Consider the following 19019-nt stretch of genomic DNA (forward strand, 5'->3'; position numbering starts at 1 on the left):
AAGTTTTTTTGTATTTTTCGTAGAGACGGGGTATCACCATGTTGACCATGGTGGGCCAGTCCAGGCTCAAACTCCTGACCTCAGATTATCCGCCTACCTTGGCCTCCCGAAGTGCTGGGATTACAGGCGTGAGGTACCACACCCGGCTGTCCATTTCTTTCTTGTTTTTAAACTGCTGTAGTATTTTCAAGCAAACCCAAATCCCTGACAGCATGTCATTTTACCCATAAAAATTTTTTTTCTTATATAGCACTTAACTTTATCACCACTAACAAAACTAACATTGAAATGTTAAGTGTCTGATATCTCATATCAACTGAACAGTTCCCTTAATTGTCTGAAATTAGCTTTATGTGTATGCTGCAATTAGTTTGTTAAGGTCAGGATCCAAACAAGATTCATCAAATTTGATAATTATTTCTCTTAAGTGAGGATACTCTCTCTCTGCCAACACACTTTGTGTTATGCCATTCACTCACTGAAAAAAAAGGGTAACTGGCCTGTAGTATGTCTTTTAGAGTTGGCTGGTTTCTCATGGTATAATTTAGTTTGTTCTTCTGTCCCCTACGTCTTTTTTTTTTTTCTGTCCCCTACATCTTCTATAAATTAAAATTTAGATCTGTTTAAGCAGGAAAAAAAAGAAAAAATAATTTAGATCTAAAGGCTTCATTAGGTTCACACTCAAATGTTTTTGATGAGAACATTTCACAGGTGGCTCTGTACATCTCACAATAGAAAACATCCAGAGCTGTACAGTGTCTGGGTGGCCCACCATGAAATACTTCTAAGCAAGTGAATGACATGGCCTAAATTACATGATTTTGGTGGCTCCATGGCAAGTGGCTGTAAAGAAGGCTAGACTTGAATTAAGGAGAAAATTTAGAAGGCCATTATAGTAGTCTAAGCCTGTCATAGGGTTCCAAATTAGGTTTGTAGTATTGTAAATGGAGAAGAGGGGATAAATTTAAGAAATATTTAAGATGTGGCTGGGCACGATGGCTCATGCTTGTAGTCTGTAGTCCCAGCACTTTGGGAGGCCAAGGCGGGTGAATCACCTGAGGTCGAGAGTTCAATTCCAGCCTGGCCAACATGGAGAAATCCCATTTCTACTAAAAATGCAAAATTAGCCAACTCTGGTGGTACATGCCTTTCCCAGCTACTCTGGAGGCTGAGACAGGAGAATCCCTTGAACCCAGGAGGCAGAGATTGCTGTGAGCTGAGATTGCACCACTGCACTACAGTCTGGGCTAGGCAACAGGAGCAAAACTCTGTCTCAAAAAAAAAAGAAAGAAAGGAAAAAAAAATATTTAAGATGTAAAATTGACACATCTTGGTGGCTGGTGGATACGGGAAGTAAGAGTAGAAAGAGTCTAGAGTGATTCTCAGGCTTCTAGTATGGGTGATAAAACTACACCAGCTAACCCTAAGAACCAGGAATGGGAGAGATTAAGTAAGTATTGGAAAATGAATGACTGCCACACCTGTAACCCCAGTACTTTGGGAGGCCAAGTTGGAAGGATCGCTTGAGCCCAGGAGTTCAAGATCAGCCTGGGCAACAAAGTGAGACCCTCTCTCTACAGAAAATCTAAAAATTAGCCAGGCATGGTGACACATTCCTATAGTCCCAGGGAGGCTGAGGCAGGAGGATCTCTTGAAGCCAGGAGTTCGAGGCTACAGTGAGCTGTGATTATATAACTGTACTTTAGCCTGGACAACAGAGCAAGACCATTTTTCAAAAAAAAAAATTAAAGGTTTCAGATGTGGGCATAGCAAGTCAGCTATATTATTCACCAAACTTGAGTTCTTCTCAAAAAATGCACTCACTTAGGCCGGGCGAGGTGGCTCAAGCCTGTAATCCCAGCACTGTGGGAGGCCGAGGCGGGTAGATCACGAGGTCAAGAGATCAAGACCATCCTGGTCCCGTCTCTACTAAAAATACAAAAAATTAGCTGGGCATGGTGGCGCGTGCCTGTAATCCCAGTGACTCAGGAGGCTGAGGCAGGAGAATTGCCTGAACCCAGGAGGCGGAGGTTGCGGTGAGCCGAGATCGCGCCATTGCACTCCAGCCTGGGTAACAAGGGCGAAACTCTGTCTNCACTCACTTAAGGGAGTGACATCACAATAAAATGGCACTTCCTTACAGAACTCCAAAAACTCTCATCTCCCACCAAAGCAACAATTGACCTGGCAAAAACTGCTAGAGGCAACTTTTTCTCCCTTTTTTTTCACCTTTCACAACTTCCTCAGGGCCGAAACAGCCTCCCAGTGGATTTCATTGAAAATATTTAAATATATATACTAGCTGCAGCTGCCCAAGGCAATGAGTAACACAGGGGCAATCCACAGGCAGATCTAGAAGACTACGTACAGGTCTAGGGTTCAGCACACGCTCAGAAAAACCCAAAGACCCTGGCTTTCACCTCAAACTGAGCTTTAGTTTCTGTGCTAACAGGAAGTCAAAAACTAAGAATGTTACAAATGACCTGGCTGAGTAGAGTACCCCAACTACACAGATCAGGATGGTTCTTTCATCTTTTTCTTCTAGCATTGATCACTAAGCTAATAGAACAAAGACTTCAGTGACCACATACAAAGAATAGTGTTTACAAAAATAACCTTTTTTTTTTGAGATGGAGTCTTGCTCTGTCGCCAGGCTGGAGTACAGTGGTGTGATCTAGACTCATTGCAACCTCCGCCTCCGGGTTCAAGCAGTTCTGCCTCAGCCTCCTGAGTAGCTGAGACTATGGGTGTGCGCCACCACGCCCAGCTAATTTTTTGTGTTTTTAATAGTGATGGGTAGAGATTGAGACCATCCTGGCTAACTCCATCTCTGGACCTCATGATCTGCCCACCTTGGCCTCCCAAAGTGCTGGGATTACAGGCATGAGCTACCGCACCTGGCCCCCCAGCTTTTTTGTGGTTTTGTCTGTCTGTTTGTTTGTTTGAAGTGGAGTCTTGCTCTGTTGACCAGGTTGGAGTGCAGTGGCAGTGGTGAGATCTTGGCTCACTGCAACCTTTGCCTCCATCCTCAAGCAATTCTCGTCTCAGTCTCCTGAGTAGCTAGGATTACAAGCATGCAGTCACCATGCCCAGCTAATTTCCAAAAATAACTTTTAAAAGTCACTAAACAATCACAAATCACACAAAAAGCAACCTGATTTCTAGACTCTTCTCATGGTATAATATTCAAAATATCCAGTTTTGAACAATAATTTACAAGGCAAACGGGAAAGTATGGCCCATTCATAGGGAAAAAAGTAGTTGATAGAAATCATCTCTGAGGACACATTGGGCATACTAGACAAATGCTTTCAATCAGTTGTCTTAAAATATGCTCAAAAAAGCTAGGGGAAACCATGGGCAAAGAACCAAAGGAAACCAGGAGCACAGTGTATAAACAAATAGAGAATATCGATAGAAATTAGGAAAAGAAGCCAACAGAAATACTCTACCCCAAATTTACAGTAACTGAGATGAAAAATACACTGGAAGAATTCAGTAGCAGATTTGAGCAGGCAGAAGAATCAGAGATCTTGAAAATAAGGCTATTGAAATTACACAGTTGGAGGAAGAGCAAAAGGAGAAAAGATGAGGAAAAGTGAGTAGAGCCTAAGTAGAACATCATCAGATACACCAATATTCATCTTAAGGGGAAGCCCAAAGGAAAGCAGAGAGCAAAATGAACAGAAAGAATATAGAACAAATAATGGCTGAAGAATTCCCAAATCTGATGAATAACAAGAATCTATACATCCAAGAAGCTGAAGGAACTCCAAGTAGGATGAATTCAAAGAAGTCCACATCACGACACATCAGAGTCAAACTGTTCAAAGCCAAAGACACATAGAAAATCTAGAAAGGAGAACAGCCCAATCAGAAAATAGGCAAACAGGCCAGGCCTAGTGGCTTACGCCTGTAATCCCAGCACTTTGAGAGGCCGAGCCAAGGCAGAGGTTACAGTCAGCCAAGATCATGCTGCTGTACTCCACCTTAGGTGACAGTGTGAGACTCCAACTCCCAAAAAAAAAAAAAAAAGGGGGGGGGCCAGGCATAGTGGCCCACACCTGTAATCCCAGCACTTTGGGAGGCCAAGGCAGGCAGATCACAAGGTAAGGAGATGGAAACCAGCCTGACCAACATGATAAAACCCCATCTCTACTAAAAATACAAAAATTAGCTGGGCGTATTGGCCATTGCGTGTAATCCCAGCTACTCGGGAGGCTGAGACAGGAGAATCACTCGAATTGGGGAGGCAGAGGTTGCAGTGATCCAAGATCACGCCACCGCACTCTAGCCTGGACAACAGAGTAAGACTCTGTCTTAAAAAAAAGAAAGGAAAGAGGCAAACAGCCAGGCACAATGCCTCACACATGTAATCCCAATACTTAGGAGAGGCCAAGGTCAAACAGATAACTTAAGCCCAGGAGTTTAAGATCAGCCTACACAACATGGTCTCTGCAAAAAATTTAAAAATTAACTGGGCATGATGGCGTGAGCCTGTATTCCCAGGTACTCAGAAGGCTGAGATGGGAATTTACTTGAGCCCAGGAGGCAGAGGTTGCAGTGAGCTGGACGACATAGTGAGAGTCTGTTTTAAAAAAAAAAAAAAAAAAAAAAATTAACTATCTCTCATTTCTAGTTTCACATGTGAGGATTTTGGAAATTACCACCCTGGTTTAAAAAAAAAAAAAAAAAAAGGGCAAACATTGTGAATTGATATTTCTCCAAGTAGATGTACAAATGACCAACAAGGACATGAAAGCATGCTGAGCATCATTAGTCATTAGGGAAATGCAAATCAAAATTACAGTAAGATATCACTTCTCACCTATTAGGATGGCTATAATCAAAACAATGGAAATAACAGGTGTTAACAGGGATGTAGAAAAAATGACACCAGCATACACTAGGGTGGGAATATAAAATAGTGCAGCCACCATCATTAACAGTTTGGCTTTCCCCAATAAGTTAAACATAGAATTACCATATGACCCAGCAGTTGCACTCTCAGGTACACACCCAACATAAGTGAAAACAGATATCCATACAAAACTTGTGCAAGCATGTTCATTTTAGCACAATTCACAGTAACCAAAAAGTGAAAATAACCCAAACGTCCATCAAGTGATTAATAGTTAAAACAAATGTGATACATTCATACAATGGGAATATTATCCAACCATGAAAAGGAATGAAGTACTGATACATGCTACACCACAGGTGAACACTAAGTGAAAGAAGCCAGGCACAAAAGGCAGATGTATTATTTCCATTCCTATGAAATATCCAGAGGCATATGGGTATTTGCCCAGCTACAGAATGGCAATCTATAGAGCCGAAAAGCAGGTTGTGGGCTGCAGGAGTGGGGAGGAATATGAAATACCTGCTTCGTGGGTACAGGGTTTCCTTTTGGGGTTATGAAAGTCTCTTGGAACTAGGGAGAATGTTGATTGTATGACATTGTGAATACTCAATATATCCCTGAATTGGATACATTAGAATGGTTTAAAAGGTCAATTTTATGTGCACTTTACCACAACAAAAGCATGCATAAACACACGCATCCTCACACAGAGGGGAGGGGCTGAGACCTGAAAAGCATGGCATGTGCCACCACCTGAATACGGCTCCCAGAGAGGAGTTACCACACACTGGCTGGTGGTGAGCACAGATAACTACAGGAGTACGGGCTGTTGCCGGCTGTGTAAAGGAGGCCCTGAGCCTTCCTGTGTGAGCGCAAGGTCAACAGCCACAGTCACAGCTCAGGCTTCTTTTCCTGTCCTGCCCCAGGAGCACATCCTGCAGGGCTCTGTTTCCTGCCTGGCTCAGAATCTAGTTGTCAAACCACCTTTCCTCTGAAGGAATCAACCATGATGTTTCCCCAGTTCCATTTTTCACTTTTATATTACTGGGTAGGTAGTTACCACATCCCATAATAGCACTTTATTCTGGCCCTGTCCAGTACTGTTCTTACAAATGCTGAAGCAAAAGACTTGAATAGACATTTGTGCAATATTGAATAGCTGTTTGAACATTTCAGCAATGTTGAGTTGGAGGCATGTTTTATGTATTCCTCTGTCCATTTTAGGAGAGCCTTTTCTTCTTCCTCCATACCCATTATTATTTCATATCAGTGCCAGACAGATTGGATGAGCAAGCAAATAAACCCTCTTTCCAACCTTCGCAAAAAGACGGTATCCTTGATTCTTTACAGCCTCTTCTCTCTCATGCTGCAGCGTGAGCAGCTTCCCAGGGAAAGTCAGCCAACCCCAGGCAACTAGAGTGCCACAGAGTAAAGCCACACCTCAGTCTCAGGGGTGCTTTTACAGATTTTGTGCCATAGAAGATTGCAGTTGTGTTTGGGCACATAGCTTTTCCAGTTGAAGTTTTTCATCAGAACCTTGAGTCTAGCCAGGCGCAGTAGCTCACACTTGTAATCCCAACACTTTGGGAGGCTGAGGCAGGCAGACCACTCGAGGTCAGGAGTTCAAGACCAGCTGGTCAACATGAAACCTCATTGCTACTAAAAATACAAAAATTAGCCAGGCATGGTGGTGTGGTGTGTTGGCACGTGCCTGTGATTCCCAGCTACTTGGGAGGCTGAAGTGTGAGAATCGCTTGAACCTCCAGGAGGTGGAGGTTGCAGTGAGTCTCAAAAAAAAAAAGACAGCACAGTGGCTCATGCCTGTAATCCTAGCACTCTGGGAGGCCAAGGCAGGTGGCTCACAAGGTCAGGAGTTCAAGACCGGTCTGGCCAACATGGTGAAACCCTGTTTCTACTAAAAATACAAAAATTAGCTGGGTGTGATGGCGCATGCCTATAATGCCAGCTACTCGGGATACTGGTGGGAGAATCTCTTGAACCACGTAGGTGAAGGTTGCAGTGAGCTGAGATGGAGCCTCTGCACTCACTCCTGGCTGGGCAACAGAGTGAGACTCTCAAAAAAAAAAAAAATACATATATAGAACCTAGAACCTTGAGTCATAGAACATTGAGTAGTGTCTTCATAGTTCCTGAGTAACTAAAATCATGAACATATGTACTACTAAGGTGACATGTTTAGGTAACAGTACTAAATTCATTTTATCTAAATTTCCTCTCCTTGACAATGTTTTTTGAGATGGAGTCTCGCTCTGTTATCCAGGCTGGAGTGCAGTGACACGGTCTCGGCTCACTGCAGCTGCGGCTTAAATGTCCTGCCTGGGTTTAAGTGATTCTCCTGCCTCAAGCTCTCAAGTAGCTGGGATTACAAGTATGCACCACCACGCACAGCTAATTTTTGTATTTTTAATAGAGACAGGGTTTTGCCATGTTGGTCAGGCTGGTCTCAAATTCCCCACCTCAAGTGATTCACATGCCTTGGTCTCCCAAAGTGCTAGGTTTACAGACATGAGCCACCATACCCAGCCAGCCAGTGTTTTCTATTCAATAAAACTTAGAACTCATTTGTTTTGTGACTTGAATTGGGTTTAAGTTCTTTTCAAGAGAATTTAGCAGGTAGACCTGCCTTCATTTTAGCCTACTCACAGATTAGACCTAACTAAATAGCAGACAGTTTTTAATGCATTTTTCTGTTTTTAAACATGTGATCTGGCTTCTAAGGAACATACTTCCACAGTGTTCTAAATATCAGTCATGAAAGACACTCACCTGCCCCACACTCACCTGGGTACTCTTACTTAGCAGGAGAACTGGAAGCCGTGGGAAGAATGCTGCATGTTCCCAGCCTTAGAAGAATCTACAGATCAGAGCTTATTCTCAGTGTTACTGGCTTTAGGCTGGTGCAGTTCTTCCAGTTCCCCACTCTTGAGTGCCTACTCGCAGGAATGAGCAGTTGCTTAGAGCCATGGGAGAGCCCTAGTTCCCAACAGTCCAGCTTTTGGGTCCTTTGTGCTCCACCCTGGTCTCAGGAGCATACCTCTGGAGTTGTTCCTCTCAAGACCATACTTGCTCATGCCAGGTGGGTACAGCAGCACAGCTCCTGCCGTTTGCCTTCAAAGCACTCAGCAGAAGGCAGACACGTAAACAATCACAGCTCAAGGTGGTAATTGTTATTTCATAGTTGTGAGCAGAGCACTACAGAAGTTCTGTCGTTTATGCACTAGTCACCTGCCCTTCATCTCACTCAGCTCAAATAGCTCTGAAAAGTTGTAGTCTCCTTATAAGCTTCCTGTGAGCCAGGGCTGAGTCATGTGTATGCCCATGCCCTGGACACAGGGAGTATGGGATTCTGACACGGGAAGTGGCTTCTGCCAGCAAAGAAGTCATAGACTGTTCCCACCCATGTCTATCCCACCTCAGCCAAGTATTCAAAAATCAGGTATGTAACTGAGGTTCATTCTTACTGGCTCTCAGTTTCCCAGCTTTATATATGCATAACAGATAAATAAGGGCCAGCACAGTGGCTCACCCCTTGGGAGGTCAAGGCAGGAGAATTGCTTTTACCCAGCAGTTCAAGACCAGCCTGGACAATATATATAACAAGACCCTATGTCTTTAAAAAATAATAAAAATAAAGTTTTTTTGTTTTGTTTTGTTTTTTAATTAATCAGGCATGGTGGCACGTACCTGTAATCCCATCTGTTCAGGAGACTAAGGTGGGAGATTCTTAAGCCCAGGAGTTTGAGGTTACAAGTGAACAGTGATTGCACTACTATACTCCAGACTGGGTGACATGGCGAGACCTTATCTCAAAATATGTATATGTATGTGTATCACCTGTAATTTAGCTTCCTAAAGTTTTTTTCTCTCCTTTAAACCTTGAGTTTTTTTCTCTCCTTTATATATATGTTATGTTTTGTTTTGTTTTGTTTTGTTTTGTTTTGTTTTGTTTTGTTTTGTTTTAAATAGAGACGGGGTTTCACAGTGTTGCCCAGACTGGCCTCAAACTCCTGAGCTCAAGTGATCTTCCTGCTTTAGCCTCTCAAAGTTCTGGGATTACAGGCATGCACTACCATGTCCAGCCTTTTCTCTCCATTTTGAACCTACAGGGATTACTATAACAAATAGAGCAGTCCTTTTCTAAATGCCAAGTACTAGGCACTATGTCAGTGTGCTTTATGTTTTGTCTGTCATGTTTTCTTATTTCAGTGAAGAAAAAATGACTGCTGCCCGCATTAGAAAATGCCACAAGTGTGGGACTGGCCTCATCAAATCTGAAGGCTGCAACCGCATGTCTTGCCGCTGTGGTGCCCAGATGTGCTACCTCTGTCGAGTTTCTATCAATGGATATGACCATTTCTGCCAGCATCCCCGCTCCCCAGGAGCCCCTTGCCAGGAGTGTTCACGATGCTCTCTCTGGACTGACCCCACTGTAAGTAGAGACATGGCTGCCTATTGCTTTATAAGGGAAAAATAGAAATACATTTTTATGACAAATATTTTGTATATACATAACAAAATTAGACTTAGGAGAAGGATATAGGAAATTACATAGACTGATAACCAAAGAAAAAACTTAAGAAAGGAATTATCAGCTACTTCTCATGCTGCTCAAAGCAGCATGCCCTAACAGTTTTATAGGCAAATTTCTTCTAATTCTTCAGGAAATAAAATTTTTCTATGCCCTCTGAAATATCCCAAAGTAAGGAAACTTACAAATTTATCTGTTCAAAGCCAGCATAATGCTGATTCCAAAGCCTGACAGATAGCCCTAACAAAGAAAACTGAGTCACTTATAATATAGATTTAAATTATCTAAGTAAAATATTAGCAAATAGAAAGCATGACCAAGTGAGGGTTCCAGAAATGCAATGATAGTTTAATATTAACAACTCTATTAACATGAATCATGATATCATATCTGTAGATGGTTTAAAGACATTTAAGAAATCAAATCAAATATTTGTTCTTGATTTAAGCTTTAAAAATACAATATTACAAAGGATATTTTAGACCCCGAATATCAAGACAGTTGTTAGCATTCATTTAGTAGTAAATAAAGTCAAGTATAACACTATCAATCAGCACTACTTTGTTCTGAAACTGCTAGTCAGTGTACTTAGCTAAGAGAATAAAATAAAAGATATAAGTAGATTCTGGAGACAGTCATAGCTATTGTTTATTGGGCACCTACCATGTGTCAGACACTGTTCTAAATACTTTATAAGTATTTTATATGTAAAGAAAGGCAAACTTGGCTGCGCATGGTGGCTCATGCCTGTAATCTCAACACTTTGGGAGGCCAAGGTGGGTGGATCACCTGATGTCAGGAGTTCAAGACCAGCCGAGACAACGTGGCAAAACCACGTCTCTACTAAAAGTACAGAAATTAGCCAGGCATGGTGGCACATGCCTGTAATCCTAGCTACTCGGGAGGCTGAGGTACGAGAATCGCTTGAACCAGGGAGGCAGAGGCCGCAGTGAGCCAAGATCGTGCCACTGCACTGCAACCTGGGCAACACAGCAAGACTCTGTCTCAGAAGAAAAAGAAAGGCCGAGCGTGGTGGCTCATGCCTATAATCCCAACACTTTGGGAAGCCGATGCAGGCAGATCACCTGATGTCAGGAGTTCCAAACCAGCCTGGCCAACATGACAAAACCTTGTCTCTACTAAAAATACAAAAAATTAGCCAGGTATAGTGGCATGGGCCTGTAATCCCAACTACTAGGGAGACTGAGACAGGAAGATTGCTTGAACCTGGGAGGCAGAGGTTGTAGTGAGCTCAGATTGTATTACTGTGCTCCAGCCTGGGCAACAGAGCAAGACACTGTCTCAAAAAAAAAAACAAAAAACGAAAGGCAAACTTACCACTTTAAACCTAGAAAAAAGACAAAATAATTTTGTTAGAAAGCTATTAGAAGCAATAGAAAGATGGCTAAATATAAAATAAGTATGTGGCTGGGCATGGTGGCTCACATCTATAACCCCAGCACTTTAGGAGGCTGAGATGGGTGGACCACCTAAGGTCAGGAGTTCAAAACCAGCCTGGCCAACATGGTGAAACCCCTTCTCTAGTAAAAGTGCAAAAATTGACCAGGCATGTTGGCATGCGCCTCTAATCCCTGCTACTCAGGCTGAGGCAGGAGAACCACTTGAGCCTGGGAAGCAGAGGTTGCAGTGAACCAAGACACATGATTGTACTGCAGCCGGGGCGACAAAGCAAGACTCTGTCTCATAAAATAAGGATCAATTCTTCTTAAAATTATTTTAAACTAAAAACAAGCACAGTCAGTTCTGAGCTGATCTGTAAGAATAACGATGTCCTTTTTGAGATGGAGTCTCTATTTGTCACCCAGGCCGGAGTCCAGTGGCATGATCTCGGCTCACTGCAACGTCTGCCTGCTGGGTTCAAATGAGTCCCAATTCTCCTGCCTTAACCTCCCGAGTAGCTGGGATTACAGATTACAGGCGCCTGCCACCACACCCAGATACATTTTGTATTTTTAGTAGAGAGAGGGTTTCACCATGTTGGCCAGGCTGGTCTCAAACTCCTGACCTCAGGTGATTCACCCCCTCGGCCCCCCAAAGTGCTGGGATTACAGGCGTGTGTCAGCGCACCTGGCCAGAATAATGATGTCATAATGCGACAAGACGTCTCTGCAAAAAGGTGATTGCATGTGACAGTGAGCTCCCTGCTGACTTGGAGCAAGTGCACCAAGACCACTAGGAGGCAGGCCTGGTGACAGGTGGCATTTCTCAGCTTTCATTGGAAAGAGTGAAGGAGGCCCGGGTAGTGGAGACACATGCCTGTCCTCTAAGGGAACAGTCAGCATTACAAAGAGATCACCTCTGTCCAAAGTCACCTAGAAGTTAATGCAACTCACATCTTAAATTCAGTAGGATTTTTTAAAACTGACTTATTTTGAAAATGAAACTACTTCTTACCATAAAGCCATTAATACACTAATCAAACCGTGTAGAGTAACACAATAATAGAAAAAAAAAAGAAAGAAAGAAAGAAAAGGCTGGGCACGGTGTCTGAAGCCTATAATGCCAGCATTTTGGGAGGCCAACATGGGTGGATCACCTGAGCTCAGGAGTTCAAGACCAGCCTGACCAATATGGTGAAACCCTGTCTCTACTAAAAGTACAAAAACTAGCCAGGCATGGTAGTTGCATGCCTGTAATCCCAGCTACTCGGGAGGCTGAGGCAGGAGAATTGCTTGAACCTGGGAGGCAAAGGTTGCAATGAACTGAGATCATGGTGCTGTACTCTAACCTATGCGTCAGTGTGAGACTCCGTCTCAATTTAAAAAAAGGGGGGGGGGCACACATGGTGGCTCAGGCCTGTAATCCCAGCACTTTGGGAGGTCAAGGAGGGCAGATAACTTGAAGCCAGGAGTTCAAGACCAGCCTGGTCAACACGACGAAATCTTATTTCTGCTGAAAATACAAAAAATTAGCTGGGCATGGTGCCAGGTGTCTGTATTCCCACCCACTCAGGAGGCTGAGGCAGAAGAATCGCTTGAACCTGGGAGGTGGAGGTTGCAGTAAGCCGAGATTACACCACTGCACTCCAGCCTGAGAGAGAGAGCGAGACTCCATCTCAGAAAAATTAAAAAAGCAGAAGTGTATTTTTTCTCCATCTCTTAAGTACAGAGGCAAACAGCTCAGGAATGGGCTAGCAGCTCTTATCTGGGATCCAGTTGCTTTCAGCATTCTGCTCTGCCACCCCTAGTGCATAGCCAAAGATCACATGCAGTCTTTGTCTGCAGTGGAGCTCTGGCTGATAAATCCACATTCCCAAGCAGCAGAGGAGCTGGAGTGGGGCTAAATAGCCTGCCTACCTATCTCTTAAGGAATGTTAGGCTTCCAGAAGCTGCCAAAGGTCGCTTCTGCTTCAGTCCTGTCAGCCAGAACTTAATGACCTGCCTCCTCAACTGCAAGCGAGACAGGAAGGAGTAGCCATCACAGGCCCAGCTAGGATGTCTGCGGAGGAAGGTGTTATACTGAGGAGTCTCCCTATGTTGTGTTCACCTCAACTAAAATTTGGACAGAGGAAGTTTTTTAAAAAAGAAGTATAAGTAGGGAGGAAAGCTGCTTGCTGGACAGGTGCAGTGGCTCACCTCTGTAATCCCAGTGCTTGGGGAGGCCAAGGAAGGAGCATCACTTGGGTCCAGGAGTTTAGGAACAGCCTGGGCAACATAGTGAGACCTCCATCTTTACAAAATATCAAAAATTAGCCGGATGTGGTGGTGCTCAACCATAGTCATGGCTGCTCTGGAGGCTGAGGCAGGAGGATCATTTGAGCCTGGGAGGTCGATGCTGCAGTGAGCTATGTTCATGCCACTGCACTGCAGCCTGGGTGACAGAGCAAGACTGTCTCCAAAAAAAAAAAAAACTGCTTGCTTTTCTACCTGGCCACAACCTGGTAGAGCTGGCTAACAGCCACCCCTAATAAACAAATAGAAATGAAAATAGCACCTAGCTGGTGGTAGGTAATTTTCAGATTCGCTGGTATCTCCCACACTGTAATTGGGCATAGTGGGCAGTTACAGTGTACAAATCAGAAGATTTAGTGTCTATCTTTGATCTGGGAGTTCCACTTAATTAGAAAAGGTTATCCTCAGGAGACAGTTGGACAAGTTCACAAAGTTCTATCTGCAACACTGTTCACTGAGTTATTTAAAGTAGTATAAATTTAGAAACCCCATTTAAATGTCCCAAAAAATAGGAGATATGTCAAGTTTTATATATGCGTACATTAGAATAGTACAAAAATAATTATATATCTGTACTTTAAAACATGGAGGAAAAGGAACATGGGAAGATTTTCACATTGGAAACAAACAGCATGGATTGCTTGGGTCACAGACCCAAGTTACCACAGAGGCAGGTGGTAGCAAACATTATGTCTGGATGGAGCACATTCAGTCTAGGAGGCAGGAAGGCATGATGGGGACTGTGGCACAGGAGAGGGTATGGGGCCCAACCAAGTGGCTGCTGCTCATCCGCTGCAGGTTGCTGCTGGGAGGACCTCCCAGCTACTCAGGACGCTGAGGCACAAGAATTGATTCAACCTGGGAGCCAGAGATTGCATTAAGCCAAGATTGCGCCACTGCACTGCAGCCGGGCAACAGAGCGAGACTTGATCTCAGAGAAAGAAAAAGAAATTTGTAATTGGGCTGGGCACAGTGGCTCATACCTGTAATCCCAGCATTTTAGGAGCCCAAGGTAGGCAGATCTCTTGAGCTTAGGAGTTCAAGACCAGCCTGGGAAACATGGCAAAACTCTACCTCTACAAAAAATACAAAAGTTATCCAGGGGTGGTGGTGCATACCTGTGGTCCCAGTTACTCTCAGGTCTGAAGTGAGAGGATTGCTTGAGCCCGGGAGGTTGGGGATGCAGTGAGCCCTGGTTGAGCCACTACTCTCCAGCCTGGGTGACAGAGTGAGACCTTGTCTCAGAAAAAAAGAAAAGAAATGTGTAATCCTGAGAGCTACTCATGGTTTTTAAAAGATGTGAGTCCTCTGTGGAAACCAGGTGTTCTCCATTTCAGGAATGTTCTATCATAGGACAAGCTCCTCACTGGGTGGGAAGCTGGGATAAGGGACCTTAAAAATCACTCAGATTACAAAGCTTGTGACCCAATGAAATCCTTAGCCAGCCTGCCCTCCTGTCACTAAGGAGATGTGTGGAAAAAGGGAGGCTTTTTGTACATAGAAAGCCAAGCCCGAGTTATTATTTTGGTGGGTGATCAGGAGGTGTGGTCCACAGTGGGAAGGGCTCACCAGGCAGGCCGTGCCCCTTTGTGACAGACATTCCCAGGCTTAGCCCCTCTGTTGACTCACCTCCTCAGCCCCCCAGTAGCTAGCACAGTGGGAGGCAGCCATCTCTAGGAACTTCATGAATCCTGAAAAAATAGAAGATTCTTTTTTTTCAGCTGGAGCTCTGAAGAGCTCCATAGGCAGTATTTCATCTCTAGAGACAAAGGGCAGAGTGGGAGTTAGCATGAGGGCGGGTGTTAACGGTCTGGCCTATTCTCAGAGCTGTTTTTCTTTCTTCTCCTCCTTGTTCTGTGTCTTCTGCTGCCTCCTCCCTTAGCTCTATACACACGAGATTGATGGTGGGGGTTTCTCATGTGCTGTTTCCTTGTTTGGGTGCCATAGCGTGCACTGCCTGATTTTCTTATTGGATCATCATCTTCTAACCTGAGAAAGGTTCTAGATTTGCTCACAATAAACTTTGAAAGGAAGGTCAGGTAAATACAAATTTCCTCTAGTAGCCACAGCCAGAGATTCTGTTTCATTTGTCCCATTCCCATCAAAACAGGGATCATCCCCGTTTCCTTGATTCTCACCAGGAGACCGATTGAATTCCAACCCAGCATCTGTTGGGGCTTCTGAGAACACAAAGCCATTCAGAAGTTCAGTGAAACAAAGCATGCACTGTCACAGGAGCCTTTTCTCTGGCTTAATTAACCAGCGGGGCCAGGAAGAATCTCTTATTTGTCAGCGAGGGAGTTGTCCCATCATGGTTTTGAAGGGAAGTTGAGTTTTCATCCTTAATGACTAGGGATTGCTTGGGAACCTGGACTAACACCCCACATTAAGAGCTCAAGTGGTGAATAGCAAGTTTCTTTCTCTGTTAGTTATCAAAAGTAAGCCAAAAGCATTTGACTAAGAGTCTTATAAAGATGTCTTTAGGAAGCAAAAAAAAAAAAAAAAAAAAAAAAAAGAATAAAAAAAAAAAAAAAAAAAAAAAAAAAAAAAAACAGAAGCAAACAGTCACAGCAAACCAGTTTTCTGGATTAGGGAGCAGAGTGCAAAGCTAGCTGTCAACACATAAATGAACAGACATTACTTTGCAGCAGGGGAAGAGTGATCCTGGGACTTCACTGAATGTGAATATACTGACTGGTCCTTGCTTGGCCACAAGAATAGTAGCTGAGGCGGGTAGCGAGTTGAGAGGAACAGGCACCTGGCAGTCTGGATTCTAGAGTATGGCAAAACCCAAAACAGCATGTTCTCTATACAAAACAAAGTCCGTGTTTGTCTTGGGTTTTGGCTGTGAGAAACTACAGAGAATTGTTTTCTACAATATCTTTGTCTTTTGACTGTAAGAGTTTGAAACCTGTCCAGTTCAAATAAAATCCTAGGGCTTTTACAGCCAGTTTACAGTTTGCTACAGTTATCACCTAGCCATTTGGTTAAGAGACACTAAGTTTTCCAAACCAGCAGTGAACTGAGCTTAGCATTTATAGATGTTAATACATTTAATTCTGTAGCAGTGCTTGAAGGCAGATGTATCATCCTAGTTTTACAGATGAAGGAACTTGCTTAAGACTGTGGCCAGTAAATGGTAGACTGGGTTTCCGCCCAGGGTCATTTGTCCTCGACGTGTTCCCAGGCCTGTCTTCTCCCTCAGTGGCTCCTGTACAGCATCTCCATGGTGAGTCAGGCATGTGGAAAGTCTTGGGGACCTTTGAGACCCTGGCTTAAGTGGCCAGGGAAAGGACATGATGTTGCTGGAATTAGGGAGAAAGGATATGAAAGGAAGGATTAATGGGAAAAGGCAGAAACCTTGTAAGGAAAGGTATTCTAGACTTTAGGTTGGAAACTGATTTTTGGCTTCAGAATTTTATCCTTGACTTTCAAAATTTACTTTCTACAAAAGAATAAAGTGAGCCCCGGGTTGTCCCATCACCCAGCTTCCACAGCTGGCCTTGGCTTGTTATTTCTCATCACTGTCATAAATATCATGGTTTCTGTGTTTAAAAAAAAAAGTGAGTGAAGCAAGTGGGTGGGTGTGATCATTGAACTGTCATCAAAACTGACCTCGGTTTCTTCATCTTCCTCTTACAGTCACACAGCCAGTGCCATGTGAGCATGGTATGCAGGCTGTGAGGTGTGATCTTTTTACTGTGTGGGGCTCAGGGGTACTGTTTTCCTGTTTGGCAGATGAGCGAGATGATGTTTAGGTCACTAGCCCAGGATCCCCAGCTTGGTAAAACCAAGATGTGAGCCCAGGTCTTCTGACCAAGGTCTGGCTTCTGCCAGAAATACATGGTCGATAGGTGCCCGTAGGGTCCCTGAGTCCAGCAAATTAGGTAGGCCTTGCAGAGGGGTGGGGACCTCACTGGACTCCTTCCCCTTGGATGAATGAAGCTGCAAATGGTAGGAAGGAGGCCTGGCAGTTTCGCCATCCCAACAGTGTCCCACATAGGGTTTTGTTTCCCTGTCACTGAGGGCTTTCCCAAGGAGTGCAGCACAGTCCAGTACACACGGCGTTGGTGTTTGTTACTACATGTCATCTTCAGCAGATCCCAGCAGGCCCCGGGTGAGCACTCAACCCTGATGGGACTCAAAACATGGCCACATTCCACCCCCACCTCCAGATCTTTGTTGGGAGGTGCTCCAGACAGTGGTATTTGGGTGCTGGGCCTCTCTGACCTGAGGAGGTGGCTGCAGAAGCCAGGGCCGGCTGTGAGTCCATGAAGTGTCTGCTCCTCCTGGGCACACTGTCCTGCCTCCCTGCCCTTCCCAACCACAGCTGTGCAGCATGTGCTGCTCCAAGCCCTGCTGCTCCCTCCCCCACCTTCCTGTTGCTGGGGACAGCAAGGGGTGGGGGGCCAAGAGCCATTGCTCAGGCGATCTGCAGCTGATCTGGGAATAATTTGAAACTAAATCTTCAGCTCTTTGGAAGCTTTTCATGAAATCGTTGCAGGTTTATTGACAACAGCTGTGGCCACACATGACCTGGATCTCAGCCCCAACCCACCCCCAGAATCTCCAGGGGAAGCAGCAGTCAACTTGCAATTCCCAGTCACCTAGATAAGGAGAGGAAAAGTGCAATGAAGAAGAAAAGCCACCCATTCTTCCCCCATCACAGGAGGCTGGCCAGCAGGCACGTGGACAGCCAGCCCTGGTGACAAAACAGGCTCAAAAGGACCGTAAAGGCTTTAGCAAGAAGAGCTTTGTGCCAAGCACTCAGACAGCTATTTTGGGAACTGTCAGCTTGTGGCTGGTGATTACTGTTCGTATCTGATTTGTGGAAACAAATCTAATCTTTTCGCATGCGTGTGTGTGTGTGTGTGTGTGTGTGTGAGAGAGAGAGAGAGAGAGAGAGAGAGAGAGATCAGGCTGGTCTTGAACTCTTGATGTCAGGTGATCTGGCCATCTCGGCCTCCAAAAGTGCTCGGATAACAGAAGTGTACCACTGCGCCTGGCCTCTTTTCCCCTTTTCAATTACTCATAGTTTCTCTTTCTACAATACCTTTGTAGATATTTTTTCTCCTGTCCAGACCCTGCTGCGTGGACAGAGCTGTGGGGCTTTGTTGTTGAGGGACAAGCTAAGGGAGGATTTTTTGTGTGTTTTGTTTCTCTCTTAATTAAAACCTCTCTGGTAAATTCTACCTCACTTCCTGCCTTCAGCTGCAACAAGTTTCTGGAGAGGCTGGGTCCTTACCATCCACCATCCCCCCAGACTCTTGCTGCATCCTCCTCCCCTCCCCACCCACCCCACCTGCATGCAGCAGGCAGCAAGCCAGAGTCTTCTGTGTAGGGCTCAGTGCTTTCTGTGTCCTGCTGAGCTCAAAGGAATTCAAGGAAAGGAAACAAACCTTCTCCCTGTTAAGGCGCAGTCCGCTTTTTTTTTGACGGAGTCTTGCTCTGTCGCCCAGGCTGGAACATAGTGGCATGATCTTGGCTCACTGTAACCTGCACCTCCGAGGTTCAAGTGATTCTCCTGCCTCAGCCTCCAGAGTCACTGGGATTACAGGTGCCCGCCACCACACTCAGCTAATTTTCATATTTTAGTAGAGACGAGGTTTCACCATGTTGATCAGGCTGGTCTCAAACTCCTGACCTCCAATGATTCACCTGTCTAGGCCTCCCAAAGTGCTGGGATTACAGGCATGAGCCACCGCACCCACCCTTATTTCTTTTTTTAAAGTGCTATTCCAGTTCCACTGGGTGGATGAGACTCCATTTCACTCTCTGCTTTGACTCTTTGTTCTTGACACTGACTGCATTTGAGGTGTGCTGCCCACCGTGGGGCAGTTCACGTTCTTCCTCATGTTGCTCATTGGATTCCACTGTGGTCTGTAGGCATACCTGGGCAGCGATGGGGCACTGG

At 44.7% G+C, this 19019-nt stretch overlaps 1 protein-coding gene across 4 annotated transcripts in view; it reads left to right on the top strand.

Annotated features, from left to right (window-relative positions):
• The window catches only part of RNF216 (ring finger protein 216), a 166622-nt gene that overhangs the window by 130836 nt on the left and 16767 nt on the right, over positions 1-19019 (top strand). For all 4 annotated transcript variants that reach the window (XR_005201115.1, XM_017533820.2, XM_017533822.2 and 1 more), the window contains one exon: positions 9092-9314. Coding sequence is in view for 3 of the 4 variants with exons in the window: in XM_017533820.2 (XP_017389309.1) it covers positions 9092-9314 (223 nt within the window). In the remaining variant the exon portion in view is untranslated. The remainder of the gene's footprint in view (positions 1-9091; positions 9315-19019) is intronic.

The sequence above is a fragment of the Cebus imitator genome, unplaced genomic scaffold (assembly GCF_001604975.1).
Source record: "Cebus imitator isolate Cc_AM_T3 unplaced genomic scaffold, Cebus_imitator-1.0 Scaffold82, whole genome shotgun sequence".
In the NCBI taxonomy this organism is placed as follows: domain Eukaryota; kingdom Metazoa; phylum Chordata; class Mammalia; order Primates; family Cebidae; genus Cebus; species Cebus imitator.